Source organism: Diospyros lotus, chromosome 11 (assembly GCF_014633365.1).
Source record: "Diospyros lotus cultivar Yz01 chromosome 11, ASM1463336v1, whole genome shotgun sequence".
Taxonomy (NCBI): domain Eukaryota; kingdom Viridiplantae; phylum Streptophyta; class Magnoliopsida; order Ericales; family Ebenaceae; genus Diospyros; species Diospyros lotus.
The window spans coordinates 26,845,778-26,869,627 of NC_068348.1; the positions used below are offsets into that span (position 1 = coordinate 26,845,778).

General features: G+C 36.5%; 3 protein-coding genes across 6 annotated transcripts; all 3 read right to left on the minus strand.

The window, feature by feature from the left end:
- Window positions 1-2,405: 2,405 nt before the first annotated feature.
- LOC127812930 (ATP-dependent Clp protease proteolytic subunit 4, chloroplastic) lies at window positions 2,406-10,870 on the minus strand. Of its 4 annotated transcripts, none has more exons than XM_052353526.1 (3): window positions 10,337-10,870; window positions 3,494-3,979; window positions 2,406-2,726 (listed from the first exon to the last, which is right to left on the minus strand). In XM_052353526.1, the coding sequence occupies exons 1-2, from the start codon at window positions 10,861-10,863 to the stop codon at window positions 3,496-3,498; spliced, it is 1,011 nt and encodes a 336-aa protein (XP_052209486.1). In that variant the 5' UTR covers window positions 10,864-10,870; the 3' UTR covers window positions 2,406-2,726; window positions 3,494-3,495. The 4 variants fall into 4 exon arrangements, with proteins under 4 accessions (XP_052209486.1, XP_052209484.1, XP_052209485.1 ...); XM_052353524.1 differs by having other exon boundaries at window positions 2,406-2,834; XM_052353525.1 differs by having other exon boundaries at window positions 2,406-2,834; window positions 3,469-3,979.
- A 216-nt stretch (window positions 10,871-11,086) lies between these two features.
- Window positions 11,087-18,971, minus strand: LOC127812932 (membrane-associated progesterone-binding protein 4). Its single transcript, XM_052353527.1, has 8 exons — window positions 18,668-18,971; window positions 18,464-18,540; window positions 18,277-18,348; window positions 17,178-17,215; window positions 15,612-15,655; window positions 15,284-15,330; window positions 11,957-12,131; window positions 11,087-11,457 (listed from the first exon to the last, which is right to left on the minus strand). The coding sequence occupies exons 1-8, from the start codon at window positions 18,785-18,787 to the stop codon at window positions 11,290-11,292; spliced, it is 741 nt and encodes a 246-aa protein (XP_052209487.1). The 5' UTR covers window positions 18,788-18,971; the 3' UTR covers window positions 11,087-11,289.
- A 1,008-nt stretch (window positions 18,972-19,979) lies between these two features.
- On the minus strand, window positions 19,980-23,057 carry LOC127812929 (probable polyamine transporter At1g31830). Its single transcript, XM_052353522.1, has 2 exons — window positions 22,684-23,057; window positions 19,980-21,733 (listed from the first exon to the last, which is right to left on the minus strand). Exons 1-2 carry the CDS (start codon window positions 22,684-22,686, stop codon window positions 20,276-20,278), a joined length of 1,461 nt encoding a protein of 486 aa, XP_052209482.1. The 5' UTR covers window positions 22,687-23,057; the 3' UTR covers window positions 19,980-20,275.
- Between the last annotated feature and the right edge of the window lie 793 nt (window positions 23,058-23,850).

The following is a 23,850-nucleotide window of genomic DNA, read 5'->3' on the forward strand; positions in this document are numbered from 1 at the left end:
CAATTCAAATTCAAAGAAATGGCCATGTTTCATGCAGTTTTTTTCTCATACGCGCCTAATTGACTATGTACACGTGAAAAAAGTATACGTATAGGAATAAATTTGCATCTGAAAGTCATACTGAAGACAGTAAACTAAACCAAGTTGAAAAGAATTTGGAATAAACCAAGCATTTCCGGACTAAACTAATGAGGAATTTTGGTTTACTTGGTGGAGGTCGAAGCGGGATGATGGAAGCCATGAAAGGGACCTTCGGAAACTGACATTTAAAAAGGGTAGTAGTTGATGGGTCAATTTTGGACCTTGGGAACGTCTTGTGTGTGAAATTATGTACTTTTAAGTAGCAGAAGCCGACCAACCATTCAATTTTGAATGATTTTTCAGTGTGAAATTACATTTTAACGGCTAACAGGTATAATGGGGATTTAATAAAGGATTGACTGAGACAAGCATTGACTGAGACTCAAAAGAATGAAAACACTGTGTTAAGTTTCAGTAAAAATTATATAAAATTACATTTTTATTATTAAAATATTTTAGTATTCATATTGTAAAAAATAAGAAGTTGTTTTCTTCATGTTTCAATTTTCAGTTTCGAATTCATTTTTAATTTTATGTTTTAATATTACTGAAAATGCGTTTTTCTGTTTCTAGCATTTTTTGTATTTTAAAAATTTTGAACATATTTGTAATAAAAACAGTCAAAATAATTTTTTATTATTTTTTTTTTTTGTATAATTCAATTTTTTTAAAAAAATATAAAAATAAATACATTTTCATTATTTTAAAAAATTAAAAAAAATAAAAATAACAAAAACAACCGAACCTAATTTATTTATAACATTACATATAACAATTAACTCTTCTAATATTGGCAAAAATATGCCTTTATCGAGTTTTAAGATTAATTATTTATTTAAAGGGTGATATCAAACCAACCCTAACCTACATTAGGACTGAATCAGCCTTGCAAAGATGGAGTATAAAAGTAATGAAAAATAAGAGTGGCTGGTCAAACGTTTGTTGGGGTCCAATTATCAGCAAATTACAAAATTTGTGACTGGTTTTTGAATAACAATTTACTTCAGACACATAGCTTCAATGATACCTAAGCAATCACCTAATCATGCATCTTTATTATAAGAAGATGTTTTCTTAACCAGCAATTTTGTCCATTGGGAAGAGCTTCCTCACAAGGGTTTTGACTGGACCTCAAATGTGTCACTTCAATGACCAAAATTCCCACATATATAATGTTATTTTGAATCACAATAGCAACTATAATAGTCATTTAAAAAATATAATCATTAATGAAAATAATTAAAGATGTAAATTTTATTTAATTAATTCCGCTAAATAAGGTGTAATGTTATGATAAACATAACAATATATTAAAAAAAATAAGAGAACATCACCTAAAACAATAGTTTCATTGATAATATTTTTTGTCTCGATGCTTGAATTTAGTACAACTATTCAAACTATCACTCATATAATATCTTAGAATAAAAATGTTGGTCACATTGTTATGAATAGAAAAATGTTTTGAATAGCAATGTGTTACAACCTCTGCCAAATTAAAAAAACGGTTCATCTATCCCTAACAAGACAAAAGTCCCCTTTTCACCTAAAATGGATAATAAACAGTAGCTGACAAAGCAAGCTATATGCATTGGCGGAGGCAAAGAGTTTTGGTCAAATGGTGAAAGCAAGACGTGGACACATCCGACAGGTCTACTTCAAGGCCAGAAAAGTAGAATAATATTGACCATCAACCGGCAAACCGAGTTTCACAATTTTGTTCTGAACTAGAATATTGTTTGGAGAGCCGGCAGCAACTCTAGCTTGTGCGGAGCCGGAGGGTCTAATTGTTAGTGGTTATGCTCTAACAGTGACAACTCTCTCTAATTACCAATGCCAATCAACTGGCTGTCTGTCTGTCTGTCTCTCCCGATTCCAGCACTTGAATGGAATAGTCTGATTTGGTAATGCTTTCACTATCAGCAAGCGGTTGTAGGCTTATATTTTATGGGACCGGCTGAGATAGAATAATGGCAGCTTCATCAGCACTGATCTCAGGGTGTCTTGGCCTTTATGATGCTGCAGGTAGATTTAGAGAAGGGCTTCCTCCGATTACAGTTTAGAAAGGTCATTTTTATACAGAATTATATCTTTCCAAACAATCATGATCTTTCAAATCTTAATTGCATTATTATGTCAGGTCAGCTTATTATTCATGTCTTCTTTTAACCCATCTACCACTAGAATTTCATTTGCAAAAGCATACATCAAAATACCAATGTGTAAACATGTTTAGTGAGTTCACCTATATTCCTTACTATAAAGCAAAGAGGTGAGGCAATGAGATTTAAAAATACAGAAAAAATCCAGCAAAGATATTGGTGTAAAATGCAAAGACAGCACCTAGATTTATAGTTCTTCAGCTTTGATCCAGCCATACATCCACTCACCAAGCTCCCAAAGCCAGGACAGCCTAATCTTTAGCCCAAACAGACAAGAAGAAGCAGACATGGTTGTTTACATCTTGGTGTTGCCTCAATTTTATCATCGCCACTCCCTACTGAATCACACTACAAATGCTTGTGCTGAGACAGCCAGAACAAAATCTTTCTGACAATTCATTTTCGTAAATGGAAACACGAGTCATAGAACATCTAGACCATGACCCCGCTACAGTATTTGCTTCGGCCCAGGCACAATGGAATCTGAAAATCCAACGATGAAGATACTAATGTTGATGAAAATCCAATCATGGATCTGCAACTACGACATATGATAAAAGCTGAAAATCTAACCCAAGCATTGACTCAAACCTGACAAGAAAATTAGAAGAAAGAAGAAAAGTATTAATAGAAGGTCACATAAACATCATCACAGTACTCATAAATCGACACCCTAACAGAACATTAAGAACAGATAATATCCAGAATTTTCAAGTATGAACACGGATAAAAGAATATGTACTTTATCCATCACTTTTGTGTCAGTGTATCTAAGAAGATTTGTCTATATTAAGTATTTCACTTTGTCGTGTTCAACAACCATTATCTTTCCAAAACCATCCACAAGGTAAATCCACAAATGACCGAGGGTTAACCTTAGCATGCACTAAAATGTCTAGGGCCACTCGTGCAAGTGGCCCTAGACATTTTAATCCATTGTCATCAAACGAATTCATTTATTTGGAAGTCAGGTGCAATTTCTGTTTTCTTTTTTACCACCTACTTGGTATTAGCAGTATCAATACAAAACTTTTTCATAAGCAGAATACTAAACCACCCTCCCAATCAAAAGTATATGGTTATTGCAATTATTTACGTCCGCTCAAAAGTCAAAACAAAACAAAAGCTTCCTTGCTGCGATTTCAAATATCTGCAGTTTTACTTAATAGATTACACTTAAAAGTACTGGGAACACATGAGAAAAATAAAAGTCATAATGACATACCAGTATCAATCACTTAATCACTTACATCTAATATATCTCATCATCAGGGATCTCTGGTGTCAAGAATTTCCTTGGGTCTTTGCTGATTTCCTCGTAATTCAGTCTTGGTTTCACCCTTTCTGGCACAGGCATAAGTGGAATAATACTATCTCTATCGATAACGCCATCTATTATTCCATATTCAACTGCTTCAATCGGAGACATGTATCGATCTCTATCAATGTCTTTTTGAACTTGTTCATATGAGCGGCCAGTGAAAGATGATATGATTCTTGTGACATTATCCTTGTTATGCATGACTTCTCGGGCTTGGATTTCCACATCAATTGCTTGACCACTTGCACCTCCAAGAGGTTGGTGTATCATTATCCGTGCATTGGGCATTGCAAGGCGCTTACCCTTAGCACCACCACCAAGGATTACGGAAGCTGTTGATGCAGAAATGCCCAGTGCAATTGTGGAAACATCAGCCCTCACAAGCTGTACAACATCATAGATGGCCATTGTGGCACTGATAAATGAAACAAGCAAAGCTAATTAGCACAGTACTCAGCAAGGTGGCGCAACCAACAATTCATATCATCTAATTGCCAGGATCAACAAAATGGAAAGTAGAGGTTCAACCAACAACCAGATAAATTCTTACTGTTTTGTATTGCTGACTTTGCAATTACTGGACAAATATTGGAAAGCTCAATGATTTCAGCAATTATAACGGAAACAGAGCTACCAAAAAAATTACAAGGGAAACAAGGTAAAATCATCAAAGTATATTCAATAAAGGTTGCCAAGACATGGACACAAACTGGAACTCTTCTGTTGACATTTTTCTCAGTTTCGAATTTGCATTCAGCTAGGCGTTTTACTTGACTAAGCTCATGACACATTTTACATAATTCAATTGTGCCAAGCACATGTAAATGCAGAAAAACACAACAGCAGAACTTAAGTTTCACTTATCGTTTACTTCAAGCATAAGCAAAATATTAAACTAATTCACATCATTGTTCAAAACATTTACAAGCACATAAGATATTAAAGAGAAAAATACGGTCTAGCAAACATGGTCTACCACTTGGTCCTGCTGGTTGATCATTACTCAACAGCAAGAGAAAGAGAGGTTTACAACATGAGATTCAATTCCATGAAGGTTAGGATTAAATATTTCATATCCATAAATTTTTGTTATTATCATTTTGCAAATCACTTGGGCAAATAAAGAACTGCACCCCAGCAAGCTGTTAGGTGGGGTACACCCCAAGTCTGCAGATCATCATCATTGAGAATCTCTGCCAATGGCAGAGTAAATTCCAAACATGCATTGAAATTTCAGGACAGTAACTTTCAAATATGCTTTGGAAATAAAGTTTTTCTTGAATTTCTTCATGCCTAAATACTTCAGGAATTCATGTTTGAAAATTTTATACCCCCTAAATAAAGGTGTTGAGAACAAAGAAAGCACCAAATAACAAAAGAATGCGAAAAGGTGAGGCTCAAAGGAAAGGATTAATTAGGAAAAGAGAGTAAATACGTGTGACTTCAGAGACTTAGGTATTTGTCAAATTATTGAGTATTTCTTGCATGTGTGAGTGTGTGTGTGTGTGTGTTGGGGGGAGGGGCCATATTTATAATTTTTTCTTGTACTATAATGCAATTATCTCTATGGTGCAATGGGGTTCAGGGATGCCCTTTATAGTGTGATTATTGCTCTCGCATATGAATGCAAGCAGATTATGCCCAACCACATAACTCTATCTAATTATTTCCCTTGGCGAGTTTTGTTCATTTGTCTAAACTGTGCTCAATTGGATCATGGTGAAAGATCCAAACAACTTCTATCAAAGGTTAGATTCATCTGATGGCAGGTACACAAAAAGAGAAAAGACTAGAAATTTGGTGAAGTTAGAAGCAACAGAAGGAATTCTTCTAAACCTGGTTTTCTTTACATATAGATAAATAACTGAGCCACAAAAGGAAGTGATACAAATACACACAAAGAAGAAGAAGAAGAAGAACAAAACCAGTAGTTCCTGCTACAATAATTCAACCAAATCTATACAAAACCAATACTACCTACTACAATAATTCAGCGTAAAACTCGTCAGATCAAACAACAAGAATTCTAGACAAATGAAAAATCATTAGGGTGTAACCCTCCCATAGTGACACACTACACTACTGAGTGTAGTTAAAATGAGATAGAGCTGTTGGAAGGGCACCTAGATTTAGTTTTAACATGCAAGGGTTGTTCAGATTTTCATGGACAAATGTGCGTTAGTCCATGAGCATATAGTAAGGATGGTAACATGGAATATTGAGAATTTGATAGAAAAATCTGTAGAAGCAGTGGATGTGATGATTAGGAGAAAAATTAATACCATGTGCCTCCAAGAAACAAGATGGGTTGGTGAGAAGGCTTAAATACTAACAGAATCTAGATATAAGCTTTGGTACTCAAGGGAAGGATTGAACAAAGAATAAAGTGAGGATTATGTAGTTAAGACTTTAAAGGATGGAATAGTGGATGTGATGAGAATAAGAGATAGAATTATTACAAGTGAAATTATTTTAGGAGAAGAAAATATGAATATCGTTAGTCCAGATGCACTGCAAGTTGGGTTAAGAAATGAGATGAAGGCAAAACTTTGGAAAGATTTAGAGGAGCTGGTACAAGAAATACTTTCTTCTCCTAAAATAAGAAGATCATAGGAGGTGACTTAAATGGTTACGTGGATATAGATGGAGATGGAGGTTGAGGATTTGGTTAAAGAAAGAAATAATGAGGTTAAAGCTATTCTAAATTTTGCCATTGCATATGAGCTCATTAAAGCTAACACTAGTTTTAGAAAGCAGTACAAAGACTTAATCACCTATAAAATGGCATATCAACTATTCAAATAGACTATTTCCTTATGAGGCAAAAGGACCGCTTAAGTTGTAAAATTGTACTAGGATAATGCTTGACCACAACATACAATTATGGTCATTGGTGTCTATTTTGGGGGAAAGAATAAGTGTTGAATATTTTTTCATAGCTAGGAAAATACAGTTCTACAAGGTACAACTAAGGAAAACAAATTACAATCTACAACACTATAACCCCCCCCCCCCCCCCTCTTCAAGTAGGCGCATATATATTGTTGGTCCCTTGACACACAATGGCCACTCAAGAGAGGGGGTGAATTGAGTGATTAAAAATTTTTCAACCGAATTCTTCCCTTTTAAACTCTTGAGATTTTCTTATACAAAGAAAATACTTGTTATAAATATATATGTTGTTTGATGTGATAGCAATATAAATATGCAAACAACAATAACAATACAAAAATATATAGTGGTTCGGTATCTCCAACACCTACTCCACTCTTTTAAGGTCAACTTGACACTTGAGGTTCCACTATAACTACAACACTAGGTTTCCACACAAGATCACCTAGCAAACTTGTACAACCTCGAGGTTTTCCCCTTAACTCACCTCGGAAACTATTACAACAAAACACCACACCTAGATTACTTGGGCTCTAGGAGGCCCTCACAATCCACAAATAATACAAATGAACAATTCTATGTCCAACACACTTGGACAAATATGGATATGAATATAAGAACAAATATTACAAGGCAAGTATGAATACAAACACAATTTACCACACTTGGAGAGAATATCTTTTTCTCATTTGCCTTGGGCTCCAAATGATATATCTTTGAACTTGAGCCTTGGATTGCTTTATTTGAATTGCTTGAGAGCTTGGGTATGCTTTAGAAAGATAGATCTTGATAGAGCATTAGCCTTCTCCAAAAATCTCTTCTTGATATATATAATGGAGCTTCCAACGGATCTGTAACGGCTAAAAAAAATTTGACCGTTAGACCCGATGAGTCGACTTCTCTAAAACAGGAGTCAACTCCCATTTTAAGTGGGAGTCGACTCTAGTAATACAAGAGTCAACTTCTCTAATGCTAGAGTCGACTCTTCGAAAAACACCAATGCTACCAGGTCAACTCTGCATAACATGCTCTCGGCTGGGTCGACTCTAACTTTGCAAGAGTCGACTTCAGATTAAGGGGAGTTGACTCTAGATATACAAGAATCGACTTCTGAAGCCAATTTTACAGAAAATAGATTTTATACATATAGTAATTGTTTGAAGATATAAACCATATAGCATGTATACATTACAAGATATTTACATTTCTTTAGCTTAATTAAATGTCATCATTTTATTTTATTTATATTTTACATTCCATTTACTTTAATACATAAATGCAAATAAGAAAGTACCCCCATTTGGATTCAATAAAAATATCTAAAAAATCAAAATCTAAAACAATAAAAAAGTAGAATTTTAGTTTTAGTACAAAATCGAAATTTAGCGATTTTACCACCCCTAAAATACATACCTTCTATTTCTTGAAAAATTCATTAAAAATCATTTTAACAACAATAAATATTAGCTATCGAAATACCGAGAAATAGTTTTCCAAAATGAAAACATTTTCTTATATGTCCCCTTATAATGCGCTAATATTCCAAACTTAGAGAAATAATATTTCTTGATTCATTTTGATACACAAAATACTATAATACTTAAAAATATATTATCTACCATAAGACATATCAAAAATCCACTAGGAGTTTTAAATATACCAAAAATACTTTTACTAAAATTATGTTTTGTTAAATATCAAAACACATAATAGGTTGATTGGAGCAATGTGGCTGAACATATGTCATACATGCCTAGCTGGGTACAAATATAATCAAGCCGTGGACCCTGTAATGCCTTTGTAAGATGATCAGCTAGTTGGTTATTAGAGCCAATGAATGAGGTACCATCTCTCTAGAGATCAACTTCTGTCTCACAAAATAATAGTCTATTTATGTGTCTATTTTGATCATGAAAAACTAGATTAAAGACAATATGAAAGGTTGTCTGATTATCATAAATAAGCTACATAGGCCCTAAATCTCCAAATCTCAACTCCTTAAGAAGTCAACCAACTCACATGTGGCCAAAGTCATGGCCGTCTAATATTCTGCTTCTGCACTAGATCTAGCCACAACATATCGCTTCTTACTCTTACAAGTGTCTTAGATTACCTCCAACCAAAATACAATAGCCCAAGGTCGAGTGCCTATTTGTAGGACAACGAGCCTAATCTACATCCATATATCCAACAACATATTTGTGTCCTTTCTTCTTTAACAACAAGCCTCTACCAGGAATAATGTACCTCAAGATATGTACTAAAGCATGCCAGTGGTTATCACAAGGGATATCCAAGAAATGACTCACCACACTAACAGCAAAAGAGATGGTTGGTAGTGTAACAGTGAGGTAATTGAGCTTTCCAACCAATCTCCTATATCACTAAGGATCCTCCAATGGTCCCCCCTGTCTTGGTACAAGCTTAACATTAGGGCCCATATGAGTATCTACAAGTGGTGTATGGCGGCGGACTAAGGATTAGGGTTAGGGTTTTGTAACATTAGGGTTTTGGGGAAAAGAAAAGTGTTGAATATTTTATTCATAGCTACATATATATATGTACACAATTCTACAAGGTACAATTAAGAAAAACAAATAACTATGTACAACACTATAAAGCTAACAATGACCAAATTAAACAAACAGAGGAGAGAAATGATGCAAAACAAAGTCCAAGGATCAGATGCTGCAATTTAAAAGGTGGAAAACAAACTATTTTCAAGGAATACGTGTGCAACAGAAGAATTAGACTGCAGAAGGAGAGGCTAACAAGTGTGGAGTAAAATGGCTACTACCATTCAAGATACTACAAAAATGGTTCTAGGAAAGTCCAAGAGAAAAGCTATAAATCAAAGAGAGTCTTGATGGTGGAATGAAGAGGTAGAGGAGAAAATCAAAACTAAAAGAGCTTGCTACAGGACTCTGCATAAAGTGATGATGAAGAAAACCTAAAAAGGTAGTAGTTTTGCCCCAAAAAAGTCAAAAAGGAAAAAAAAAAAAAAAAAAGACAATTATCAAAGAAAACCTATGAAAATTTACAACGGCTTAATACAAATGGTGGAGAAATAGACCTATCTAATGTAGCTAAAGTAAGAAAGAGAAAAACAAGGGATTTGAGCCAAGTGAAATGCATAAAAGATGAAAACAGAGAGGCATCAGTAGTGGTGTCAAAATGCAGCAGAAAAAAAGGTCACAGAAGGGTGATTGTTAGGTATAGACTGCCCTAAGATTGGACCACCATTATCAAAAACTCTACCAACAGAAAGAATAATGCTCGAGGATGTATTCAAAAATTCCAAAGCATGACATCCATGGAAGAAAATATTCCACTATAATGAAACAAAGTGTCCCAATAATTTGACACCAATATCTGAGCCCTGAAATTACAGTCACTTCCTCACTTTGACACCAATGTCTATCAGTAATTGTTTCTCTTCTTACTTGATACTCTTTCTTTCACAGACTTAGATTATTCCAAACTCCAAAACACCAGTGGAATTCCCATTTCTATGTTGTAATTTGAAGAACCAGAGAAAATAATTTTGCAAGCACCTGAAAATCGCAAGAACAGCTGAAGAAACCACTTTCAAATGTTCCTCGATATAATTCAAATGTTAAATAACATTTAAGTTATTTGTAACTTGTAAGTGTAGCAGATTTCATATCTCATATTTGAATAATGAAGCCAAAGATCGTCATTTGGAAGAACTGTCTGCGGTAAAGCTTAGCTAACAGCTATGCAAATGTATACGCGCCACAAACACTAAGCAGATATACAAATATTCCCACCATGAAAGAGCTAACCCAAAAGCTGAAATCATGAAAAATTTAACACAATAGTTCAAACATCACTACAACAGGGGAAAAAATAATAATACCTTAGAGAGCCTCCAGGGGAGTTGATGAAGAGCCTGATATCTCGAGTTGGATCTTGAGCGTCCAACAAGAGCAGCTGACTGATGATAGCGTCGGCGAAGAAATCATCGATTTGGTTGCCCAAGAACACAATCCTCTCCTTCAGCAGCAGCCCCATGGCGTCGGCCTCCGCTCCCCTTATCGCTGTCGCCGGCGTCTGCGGAGCCGACAATTGCGGAAACTGCTCGAATTCCTTGAGGTCGAGGCCCGAAAGGGCGGCATGAGCTAGGGTTTGGGGACTGGACGATAGCTGGCGAGAAGCGAGGGAACATTTGAGCAATGGGAAGGGTTTCGGAAGAATGGCGGGGATTTTGAAGAGAGGGTTTTGGAGTTTGAGGGAACCCTGAAATGGGAGAGACGAGAGGGAATGAGAAGAGAGAGGAGAAGAGATGGAGAGCAAGTCCATAGCCATGTCCACTGTGAAGAGAGAGCAGAGAGACAGTCTCGGGTAAGGTGTGGCTGCGGCTCGGCTCAACTGGTAACTTGACATTAACAATGGAAATGGGCGTCCTTTTATCTAATGCGTCGTTCAATTTAATGGGAAATTCCCATTTAGTTTAATTTAATGCTTTGTTTATATTTTTAGAAAAATAACACATTTTTATACTTTTTAAAATAAAGAATATTAACATGGTGTCTCCCCATCTAAGTGATATTTAGCGTCAATCTACCTTCATAACAATAAGCATCGTAACTTAAACATCAGCATAATCTATTGAATGATATCATCTAAAACTATCAAAAACATACCAAAAAGATATTTAACAGAACTTGTGGTTATCGTGAGCAAACAGACAACATTTCAAGCCATAAATAAGCTCTCTCTTCCTGGCTTGTTTTCTTCTACTCCAAATTCCACTGCTCGTATAACTTGTCTCTTATCACCCTTCTTCTAAGGAAAACACTTTAATGCAGCCTATAGTCGACAAACTTTGGCAAGGTAATCGCATCCTTGGTAGACTTCCAGTCCTGGCTGGCCTAGTTGCTCTTCGCTGAAGCAAGCACAGCGCTTGCTCAATTTCCCACTAATGGCCATTTCTAGTGGTCTTTGAACTAGCCGCGGATAGCCAGTGTCACACCAGACCTGATAAATAGAAACACATGCTCAGAAAGAGCTCAACAATAGAGATACTTGTTGAATCATGGTTAAGTATCCAATAGTTAAGATGCTTGAAAGTTTTGTAAACATTATCAAAACACATGCACCTAAGAAAAAGGATTTATTACTACCTTGTCCACCGTGAGGTAGACAAAGATACATACATATATAAATTTGGTGGAAGATTTTTAAAATACATGAGTTGTAACGGCCTCATGAAAGGATAGGGCTGCCCCCGTTGGAAGTGGTTGGCGAGCTAATTCATGCAATTGACCCCACATAATGGATTAACACTTGATATGTTGTTATTGTTGTTAATACTGACCATGAGTTGGCAATGGCATCTTTCTTGATGAAGGGCAAAAACATCATTTTGACGCAAGTGTTTTACAACAGTGAACAAGCCAAGGTCATAAAGAATTTTGTGCGGGCCTTCCCAAGTGTCCATTGACCAAACATAATTTAAACAGGGTTAGGGTTGTACCTCTGATCCCTCATCCTGACTCCACCTTGAATTGCAGCTAGGTAGTTTTGCTTCTTCTTTCTTCTGCTTCTCCATTAGCTGGGCACCTCTAGCAGCCTTTGCTTCAGCGCCTTTCAGATTTTTTGTGGGATTCCCCTGGCTATCATAGTAACGACCCACTAGCTTGCCAACATATCTGACAAATCACCAATCAATACCATACAAAAGGCAAGCAGTTTTGCCCTTTCAACAATGAGTACACATTTATTCGGTATGGTAGCTTCAAATATATTCGAGCCAAAATAAAAAAAAGGGGAAAACACTTGCGATCTCATATATTATACACCCCTACACAAGCCAGCACATTGAAATAGAGATGGCTCGTTGAGGGAAAAGAATGACCAAATCCAAAATCAACTACAAAATTAAATATATTACTTTTATGTCCTTGTATTTTGGGCACCACAACAAGCATTAATCTTAGCATATATATTGTCAACGCTAAAGATCCCAAAAATGTCCGGAAGATTTGATGTCTTCCCCACAATTCCAGCCTTCTTATTTGACACAAATCTAATAAGCTTCTTTGGAAAATAATCAATCCCAATATCAATGAACCTACAATTCTGCAGTCTACCGCGTGATCATTCTACATCACAAGACCAAAGATCTAATCATGACATTCTTTTTTTCTTTCAATTGGGAAATGGTCTGCTTCGAATTAAAAACACAGGACCTATGTTGGGTCATGATACAAGTGGGAGAGATGCTGCCAAGTGGCTAAATGGGGGCCAACTAAATGAATGGTTACAATGCTGACAAGTGGCTAAATGGTGGCCAAGTAAATGAAAGGCTAGAAATTGCCCAATTTCTAGCCACACAAAATTTGTGGCCATAGTTCATCCTTGAAGCCTATATAAGGGAAGCTTGGAGGATGGTTTTATCATCCCATCTCATTCCATCACATTTCTTCTCTTCTCCTCTATAGCTTCACTTCTTAGTGCCTAGAGAGAAATTGTAAGGTGTTTTACTCCTACTGATAGAGAGAGTCATAATTGTTCTCTCCTAACAATTAGAGAGTAGTTTTATACATAGCCTATATTGGGTGAACCACGTAAATCTTGGTGTTCAGTTCCTATTTTCTCAACTTTATTTTAGGTGTGTGTTATCTTTCTGTTACTTTGATTTACCAATAGTGGTATCAGAGTCAGGTTAGTGGTTACTATTCATGATTACTATTCACACATGTAGTTGTATACTTTTGCAGTATTATTAACGTATACGAGGTTTATCTCGACATGGTATATATATATACAATACTGTTTGCGTATACGATACCATTCAAGGTGAAATAAAGTAAGCTGTTGAGAAACAAATCGTTGTCAATACCATGGCAGCAAAATATGATATTGAGAAGTTCAATGGGCGTAATTTCTCCCTATGGAAACTAAAGATAAAGGTAGTCCTGAGGAAATTGCTTAGTAGCAATTGAAGGCAGACCTACAGGGATAACTAATGAGAAGAAATGTGATGGAATAATAAAACCATCCTCCAGGCTTCCCTTATATAGGCTTCAAGGATGAACTATGGCCACAAATTTTGTATGGCTAAAAATTGGACAATTTCTAGCCATTCATTTACTTGGCCACCATTTAGCCACTTGGCAGCATTGTAGCCATTCATTTAGTTGGCCACCATCTAGCCACTTGGCAACATCTCTCCTACTTGTATCATGACCCAACATTTCTCCCACTTGAAGACTTTGACATTTAGCCACTTGGCAACATCTCTCCCACTTGTATCATGACCCAACATTTCTCCCATTTGACTCAAATGGGAGAAATGTTGGGTCATGATACAAGTGGGAGAGATGTTGCCAAGTGGCTAAATGGTGGCCAACTAAATGAATGGCTACAATGCTGCCAAGTGGCTAAATGGTGACCAAGTAAATGAATGGCTAGAAATTGCCCAATTTCTAGCCACACAAAATTTGTGGCCATAGTTCATCCTTGAAGCCTATATAAGGGAAGTTTGGAGGATGGTTTTATTATCCCATCTCATTCCATCACATTTCTTCTCTTCTCCTCTATAGCTTCACTTCTTAGTGCCTAGAAAGAAATTGTAAGGTGTTACTCCTATTGATAGAGACTAATAATTGTTCTCTCCTAGCAATTAGAGAGTAGTTGTATTTACTCTATTCTGATCCCTTTTTCACTTGCCCGTGGACGTAACCTATATTGAGTGAACCACATAAATCTTGGTGTTCAGTTCCTATTTTCTCAACTTTATTTTAGCTGTGTGTTATCTTTCTGTTACTCTGATTTACCAACAACCTAGACTAGCCAAAAAAAAGGAGGAAACTTCACCCCTCATAGCAACCAATCAATGAACCAATAACATAACCCAGCCCGAAAGGCGGACCAAACCTGATTTCGTCCTGCAAATCAGGAAACTAAGAAACAGTTCCCTCAACTTCATTTAATAAAAAATCTGAAAATCGGAGACATCACACTAGCCTACAGAAGCCATAAAGATAAGATGACACAAGGTGGAAACAATGCTCCATGAAAGATCATGTTAGTAGCATTGTCGTCCTTTCTAAGCCTTCAAAAACGTTCTCTTCACTGTCCTTGAACTTCAGAATTTGAGCCCAGAATCTTCCCACCTATGTCTGTAGAACTTTAGCATATTGATGACCATGTTCAAACAAATTCTTCATCAATTGCACCTTATCCTAACCAAGTTAGGGTTGGTGGCAGTGTGTTCAAAAAAGTTAATTTCGAAAATTTAGTCAGCACAATTCAAGAGCATACCGCAAGTTTCAAATACTAGGAATGCAAGGAGCAGCATGGTCTCAAAAGCATAGCACCTAAAGAACATATGTGTGCTCATTGCCAATCCCAGTGACATGAAAAACCATGTTTCATATGTATCCATACTTTGGGAACCACCAACCCTAAAGTTGAATAGTGCAATCGCCTCCCTTTAGGTAACAATATTCACACAGTAGCCACAAATATATGCTACACAAACAGTGAAAGTTATATATAATAAATAAATCTTAAAAAATCACAAACAAATGTATGCAGAAGTTTGATGGATAATTATTTGAATCAAGCTTATGGTATTTTCATAAAGTTCCCACCACAAGTTCCCAAAGCAAGGACAACAAAGTTTGGGTATATGTGATTCAAAAACCATTTCAATGATCATGCAATCATGCTGAATTTCGTCTATAAGTTGGGTTAGAACTGCACAGTTTTTTCCTTCCTCTTTAACAATTTTCTTTTCAATTTATTACTACTGGAGTACTTGAACAAATAGAAAGACAAATAATGTGCAACTCACATGTATGTTTTGAAGTAGAAATCACGCCAGTCAACAACACTTTTCACCTGCAGACATAATCATAAAAATATTAAACTTTTGAGTTGCAGACCATGCATGCCAAATGGCACTTGGCTGGAAATACCAAATATAATGTTGCACCCAATCCCCAAGTCAGACATCAAGCCCCAGGGCTGGGGCACAGGCAACTGAAAGTTAAAGTAGGCCATGGATTGGAACTGGGAATGATTATTTGGGAAAATTAGGGCAGGCAGGATGATTGAGGGGTGAGCTACACCAAAACATTTTCAGAGAAAAACAGAACACAAGGAATAAAAATTTTTATTACCTCAGTGCTGGACAAACCATGCAATGAGTCAGTGAGCCCATCTCCTGCATTCATAAAATGACAGAAATGTAATATATAAGAGAAAAAAGTGTGGAAACATGTGACTACAGTTATGGGGAATAACTGCCAAAATGTCACTAGGAATAGCAACTCTTCTGTCAAAACCTTTTTAATTTTTTTTTCATAAAAACTATGGTTACAATTGTGTCGTGGAATCAATAAAACAAGCCGAAATATGCAAGCCAAAGGTTGTAGGTATAAAAGCTTATTGAGAAGCTGCATGTTCTCTTAAACCAGAAAATATTATTTGAGATGAAGAACCTAGTGCAAAGGAAGAGTAAATGTAACAGAGGACCAAACATCCATGCCTACTCAAAACTAGACTATTAGTAGCTTCCTTGAAAACATTTTAAATTTGCTGTTATAATATAAAAATGAACTAAAAAGACAGTAATTTGCTCCCACTCTTTGGAAAGATGGATCCCATTTTCTCAATGGAATCTCATTATTTCCTTCTATCTCCTCACAGAAATCAGAACCTTGATATCACAGAGTCAAGCCTAAAACTGCATGTGGATTGAATAATCCTCTTCACACTTTGAGTGTTTTAAGATATTACTCTTTATCACAGCTCAAACCAAACCTGGATGGAGGAGGAGGGTTAAGACAGTGTAAAAACCATCGGATCTTGTAAGATGGATTCTGGGCACAATGATTAGTGAGCTAGAATCTATGTAATCAAGCCCATATAGTGGGACTAAGGCTTAGAGCTGGAAGGAGCTCTAATGACTAATGTGAGACTGATACAGCTTATCCAAATGGCATCATAACGTACATCATTGCAGTTGATTTTTAGTGCAGTTACTTAGGGTGATGACAGAAAGAAGGGAAGGAGAGAAGGAAAAGGGGAAGTGGAGTTCAAAGTCTACCCCATAGCTTAATTAAACAGTTTAGAGTTAGTATCTGGAGTTCTGTTCTGGGTTAATTAAATATGCTAAATCTATCATGTCATGTAATGAGGGCATTGGGTTTTTACGTTTCATTTTGCATTGATACTTGATAAAAATAAAAAAGTTAAGTTGATAATTGATATCAACAATTTATGTTAGAAGGCTTGAATTAAATATTTGCTGTTGATTTCCCTTTGAAGCATCACTGCAAATTGTTATTGTGTTAATATTTTTCTTCCTCAAAAACTTTTTATTTATTACTTTACATGAAATTTGCATAGTTCATCCTTAGAAACAATAAATAAATAAATAGTTGTCAACGATTGAAGTTTAAAGCTGGATGATTGGCTATCAAATAGAAAAGGATAAGGAGCCAAGAGGATAGGAGTCAATTAGAAGATAAAGCCTTATTATTTTTAAGTTTCTTAATCTCTTATGTAAATCTGTAAATTGTAAAGTTATCTAGTCCTACTAATTAGGATTGTAATCTGTTCCTAGTTTTTAGGAGAATTATTAGGAGATTTCTTGTATATTTATTAGCTTACAAACGGAATGGAAGAATCAAGGAATTTTATTCTCTTGAAAGATCCTTTTAACAATAGTTAAGTAATTTTACCTGTAAAATTTCCTGAAACAAATGCCCGAGATGCATCTCTGGAATCATCACAATTTCACCAGCTAAAAAAGTCAGCTTACAAATAAGACATGGATCCAAACAAAGCAAAGAAGAAATATGGAATTAAAATTTAACCCAACTGGCTTGATCTTAACCAATAAATATTCAAGCTATTGATTTCTGATTTGAGTAATTTGATGATACTACAAGTCTACAAAGTAGCAACAGGAAGGCAGACAGTAAAACATTACTTAAGTTTTAATACAAGTGGAAAGTCTTAGCAGTTGGTAGTCAACTGAAGGACAAAGAACATACTACAACAATTTAGATGCTTTTAAATTATTTAAACGACAACCTACATCATTGTTTACTTGATTCTATGAGTAGGAAATGCCAACTGCCATTACAATCCAGGCAGGGAAATCAAAAATTAGTTCAACTAGGAAGTTATATGTTAACAGCTAACATCAGTTCTTCTCATAAGCCATTTATCGCACAAAAGCAACCCAAGGACAAAAGGAGCAATTTTTTGAAAAGCAAAGAGAACCATTGAGCACAAAAACCTAACTAAATAGAGACACTCAATTTAGTAATGGAAAATGTTCTATGTTCTCCAATACTATGCAGATTGTTCTGTAAGAACTCAGCACTGCTGGTACATTTACAAGAAAACAACTAAAACTGATCACAAACTAAAATAACTAAACATAAATGAAAACCAGAATGAGTGAATATCCCAACTCTCAACAAAACAAATGAAAAATAAAATAAGTAAAAGGTTGTTGAATAGGCATGGCTCCCATGGATTAGAGCGAAATTCGATATTTGGGCCAGAACCACAACGGTTCACTGCAAGGAATCCAAGAACTGTGTTTCAAAGAACTCAGACACTAGAGCAACAATAAATAAAGATCGTGATATAGCCTTACCATAATATATCAAATGATCTATCACTATTATTCACTTACAGGCCAAGCCTACGGAATGAAGCAACAGCCAAGGAGATACCCGAGCGTTGTCATGATCCTATTGCACCTATTTCATGTAAATGAAGGACTGAAATGAAACCACGAAATAACTTAGGAAGCAAAGCACAAACCTTCCAGCAAAATGATTGTAACCCCCTCCTGCCCCATAATGACTTTTTCCCTTCGTTACATCAAAGACAGAGCTGACAATTTCATCACCACACAAAACAAGCAAACAAATAAACAAAATTGCAAAATATGATTGAACTAGCAACCGGATCATAGTTATACAGCACAAGGGAGAAAGAGTGGAGGTACCCAAGAATAGCTAAGAGGACGGGCAACCGATCGTCAGTGCCGTTGTAGAATGCCAATTCTTGTGCAGTGAACAATCGCTGTCAACATCAGATAATAGGAAAAGAAATGTGGGGTTCAGTAAATAATTGGAAGTTGCAACGAATTGGGATGCCGAAAAAAGCAATTTTGGAGAGAAAATAAGTGAAAATGAGAGAGGAAACAAACCGGTGTAGTTGGTGGCGGTGGATAGAGAGTGAAGAATCCGAATCTGAATCTGAGGAGGAAGAAAGAGGCGAGAAGGACAGCGACCGAAGCTGCGATCCCCAGAAAAGGGGAAGACGCCATTGATCGATGCAGAGAGAGATTTCTAGTCACAGTCCTTCAGTTCAACAAACAGCAGCTAGAATTGTTACTTGTTAGCTAAACTAAAGCTGTGTTTGGAACCTGCGAAAAGAAGGAAGAACGTTGAACTGTAGAAATGTGTTTTTCTTCTTTTCCCCTCAAAACTTTTCTTTTCTCCCTCTTGAACTCTTGATTTGCTTTTTCTACCCTTTTAAAATCAAAAAAGGAATATTTTTTTCCCTCTTCTTACTTTTTTTATTTGCACAATTAAATAAACAATTCTTTTCTTTTTCAAATATTTAATTCAAGTTTAATTTTAATAACAAGATTTTAATTTGAAACACACCATTGTTTTAGGAGTGAATACTTTATAAATATAATTAGTGAAGATAAGTCACAATCTTCTAATAAACTGCTTTACTCTGGATGAAGGGCCATTAGTAACTGTGGTAGCAGAATAAACTGCAGGAGTTAGCTCTTACTGTATCAAACATGGAGAAACTGGAGATTATAAACATAAACTTGATTCCTGTCCCTGTATCCAGGTTCAGAATTCAGCGCAATGGAGCTTCAACTCTAAGTGTTTTATTAATTGTACAGTTTTTGCTTCCTATTTCCCATAAATTTTCCAAGAGCAGTGCCAACAAAGAAACAACAATTCATGATAATATTATTTTTTACACAAGCCGTCAGCTACTTAACGCAATTATCCTCTTTTATTTTGACTTGGGCCCGGCCGTTGTTAATAGGAGAAACTCTGGAGAAGGATTACCCAATCCACGTGCAGAGTTTGCAGTGCCAACAAAGCATTTCATAAGGTCACCAAAGCTTAAGTCTCTTCGACTAAAACAGAACTAGTATCAGAATCAGTGAATGAGAATATGCTACTTTTCTTCCTCTCTGATGCCAAGCAATGGGTGAAATTATGTAATTAGGCAACTTGTGGAGACAACCAAATTGAACCTCTGAGAGATTCTCACACGTTTAGGCAAGCTTTTTAGGTGGGGTACAAACAAAGAAACAGCCTGCAAGCACAGCATTTTGATGAAAACCAAATCACACGAGCCAACCAGAATATTACTCCGCAAAAATTCAACAGCTGTTGTGCTTGTCTCTGCAACAATAGTACCCAAATTTTTTACGTAAACAAAAGAAAATGCAAAATGAAGGGATTGCTTCTGCCATGAACACACTGTTGCAGGCAATTAGATTCAAACTGATTTCATGATACATCCAACAGTTGTTTATTCATAAATCAGCCGTCGTTCCAACAGAACACCCTTGTGAAAACAAAGATTGCAAGCACCTACTGCTCAACAAAAGCTAATGAGCATCTAAAGAAAAGCAAATAGCTTGATGATATACAAAACCTACAGTAGAACACTCGCCGATGATCGGGACCTCTCCAAAAGCTTGATGAAAGGCAATATTCCATGTTTGCACCTGGCAAAATCCCAATATGATTTTCTTTACACACATAGCTGGGACGTCTTAATTGATTAAGGATTCGGTGTTCTCATTTGCACTGCCGTCAAGATCTGGAAGATCAGAACTTTCAGAGAACTTAAGCCATCTCCTTTTCTCGGCGCGTTTGAGGCAAGGATGCATCACTAGTCCAATTGCAACAGCAACGAGGCTTATAGCCATTACCTTTAGGGAAGAAATAGCCAAGACAACACAAATTAATAAGGTTGGAGGAATGCAAATTAAAATGGATCCAACCGTTCCCACAGGTATCCTATAAGGCCGAGATGCTGCAGGGTGCTTCACTCTTAACTTCACAAATGCTATGAACTCCAGAATCATTCCAAAACAATATAGGAAGTTTTCTGCAGCTACAATCTCTTGAAAGGTCAGCCATGAAAGCAAAATTACTCCAGAAGCTGAAAATAAGATCCCAATAAGAGGAGTTCCATAACGAGATCTCTTGGCAAAGAACTCAGGAAGCATCCCTCTTTCTGCCATGCCAAGAAGTTGAAAAGAATCACTGCTCATCTCAGCCACAAACATCCCCATATTTGACATTGCAGCAGCCCCTTGAATCCAAAAACTCAACCATACTCCACCAACCATCTTAGCGATATCTGAGAAATACCCATCAGTCCATAAATCACGATCAAGTGGAATAGATCCTGTACCAATTAGTAGTGGAAAGAAATACCCACAAACAACAAGGATCAAGGCAAAAAACAGAGCCTTTGGTAGAGTCCTCTTTGGATTATCCACTTCTCCAGCAAGTGTGCTTATTGAGTCCCAATAATTCAAATTCCAAAATAGAGTGTTCAAATACAAATTCCAGTCAACACTCTGTAGATCCACAGCAAACCATCGTGAAGGCCTTAGTTTTGGGATGGCAATAAACCCCATAACAACAAAAGGAAGGAGTGAGAGAACCCCTAGCAAAACAGCGACCCACCCCACAATGGTTAAACCCCTATAATTCATATAAGTGAGAATTGTAGTCAAAGCCAATGTTGCTGTCACCCTAGGAAAACCACTAGCTAATGCTGGGATTGCTGATTTTAAGTAGTCAAGAAACAATACAGGGTATAGCGCATTATCAATGACGCCACTAAGCCATTTCATCCAGCCCTGCTGAAACCCCCAAAAGTCACCCAATGCAGATGATACCCAAACCACATAGCCGCTGTCCTCCGGGAACATGGTTCCCATCTCTGCAGTTATAAGGGCTTCTGGCACACTCCATATAAACGGAAATGCCAAGAACCCGACAAGGGCTAGAAGGGGGCCAGCTGCCTGAACACTGTCCTCAACCCCAAATGGTCCCCCTGAAACCTCATAGAAGATGAGAAAAACAAGGGGCAAAACAGAGACTTTCCTGGCGCTATTGACCCTAGGAGAAGTTACATCATTAATTCTCACGTATGTCGCACCATCTTCTTCTCCCATTGCAGTTGAAACTTGCTTATTAGCTTTATTCCTCAATTTCTACAGTAAGATTCAAATTATGAGGATAAGTCCATTTCACAGGAGTGACGGTATTCAAAAGTTACAAGCAAACAAATAAATTAATCATGCAAGCATCAAATCACAATTGAAGCAAACTGCGGTATGCCAATCTGAACAATGACATGAGCGAAAAACTTCAATAGAAACACGAACTGGCTTCGCAGCATTTCTTAAAAGAAATGCATGCTGTCCCACTTCAAAGAAGTCAAGGAGTAATTAACAAGTTTGCTCAAAAAATGATAGAAGAAGGAAAAGAAAACTCAAAACAAATATCAATGTGGAGTCCAAGCAACAAAGTGTTCCTTATAACAAGCCCTAACGAAATGAGCAAAATCGGCAGAAACATAACCGGATTTATAACAAGCCCTACAATCCAAAATCAACAAACAAGATATTACTAACTTGGGTCTTGTCCACTTCACAGCAGTGAGGGTCTAATCGAAAAGTTACAAGTTACAACCAAACAAAGAAATTCATCATGCAAGCATCAAATCATAGTCGAAGCAAACCTGAGCTGGCTTCAAATCATTTCTTTAAAAAAAAAAAAAAATTATCCTATCCGACTTCAAAGAAGTAATGGAGTAATAGAGAAGCAAAAAGAGAAGGAAAAGAAAACTCATATATAACTATTAATTTAGAGTCTAAGCAACAAAGGGTTTGAAACTATGAACAAGGAAATGAGCAAAATTGACAGAAACATGAAAATGATTTACAACATGCCCTAAAATTCAAAATCAACAAGCAAATTGGGGTAAAATATGAAGACCAGTAGAAAGATGGGTTTGTTCTAGAATTGCACAAGTCTGATTACAACAATCAGAAAGACATAAATTATGGACAGAGATCTGAAAAGGCAGTAACAAGTACCAATCCGACCAAGCAATTAAAGGGGAAAACAGTAAACAGAAATGAGGAGGAAAGGAACGAACCATAAAAGAAATGCAACTCAGTCTGGGCACTGGAACCTATGCGATGTCATCTTCGAATCCAAGGGTGATGATATGCTGGGCCGATTACAGTTGCAGATATACATATTCGCGAATACATGTGTAAATATATATATATATATATATATATAGAGAGAGAGAGAGAGAGAGAGAGCGAGAGGGAAGAGTCTAGAGAAGGGGAGGGAGAGGGAAGAGTCTTGGGAACAAAACAGAGATGCGATCGAATACGTTCTCCGTTGGGTATTTGCTGTCAAGATATACGACACTTGCCCAGAAAAATCAAAGCTTCGGCTTCGTGGCAAGCACTTGACTAGTACAAACAAGAGGGTGACGAAGCGCAATCGGCCGTATTTCTTGGAGACAACACAACACTTGCTACCGCCACTACCTTGCTACGTCCAGGCGGGTATTAATTAGTCCCCCGTTGGTCCAAAAGATTAAATCACCCATCCCGAACGTCTCTTACTCTCGGTCCGACAGAACGTGAGAGAAGGTTAATCATGGTGAGCCACCCGAATACAGTGGCTAGATCCGAGCTCATCGCGCACAAGAAGCCCCCCTCACTTTGGAGAGAGATACCTCCACATTGCCACTTGCGAGACTCAATCATTGGTCTTGGTCCAAGATTCACCACGACAGGCACTTTGTGCCCCCTTCTTAACCACTTGGTCTTAGTCCCCCGTTTGTTATGCCGCCATTAAGCTCGCGATCAAAAAGAATTAAATTACACACTATTCATTGTCAAGCAGGCCATAACTATTAAACTTTATACAAATTATAATTATTTATTAATTAAGATATACACCAAAAAATATCAAATGTAAAAAATATTTTAAATTTTTATCATTTCTAGTGTATTTGTTAAACTTATCTGATAAAACTTAAAATATAAGTCATGTGACTTCTTATGTGACATTTTTTAGATACGTTTATCTCTTTTTTCTAAATAAATATATTTTAGACTTTACAGATAAAAAAATAACGAATATGTCATCTCGTGTATTCTAAAAAAATTAATAAACAATTTGATAAATTTCTTAAAATGTTTTCCAGATTAATCTTGATTATTGCATATCTTGATCTGAAAAGTATTTCAACTTTATATTAGGCATTTTAACAAACGCTACGTTAAGAAAAATAAAAATAAAG

What these genes read in the sequence shown, in the direction of transcription:
- LOC127812930 (XM_052353526.1), bottom strand. Translation starts at nt 10,863, where the DNA reads ATGTCAAGTTACCAGTTGAGCCGAGCCGCAGCCACACCTTACCCGAGA. An exon ending in TCCCCTGGAGGCTCTCTAAG is followed by an intron (nt 3,980 to 10,336) that starts GTATTATTATTT and finishes TTCATTTATCAG; the next exon opens with TGCCACAATGGCCATCTATG.
- LOC127812932 (XM_052353527.1), bottom strand. Translation starts at nt 18,787, where the DNA reads ATGGCGTCTTCCCCTTTTCTGGGGATCGCAGCTTCGGTCGCTGTCCTT. An exon ending in GTCCTCTTAGCTATTCTTGG is followed by an intron (nt 18,349 to 18,463) that starts GTACCTCCACTC and finishes TGAAATTGTCAG; the next exon opens with CTCTGTCTTTGATGTAACGA. An exon ending in TTCTACTTCAAAACATACAT is followed by an intron (nt 12,132 to 15,283) that starts GTGAGTTGCACA and finishes GTGATTTGTCAG; the next exon opens with ATATGTTGGCAAGCTAGTGG.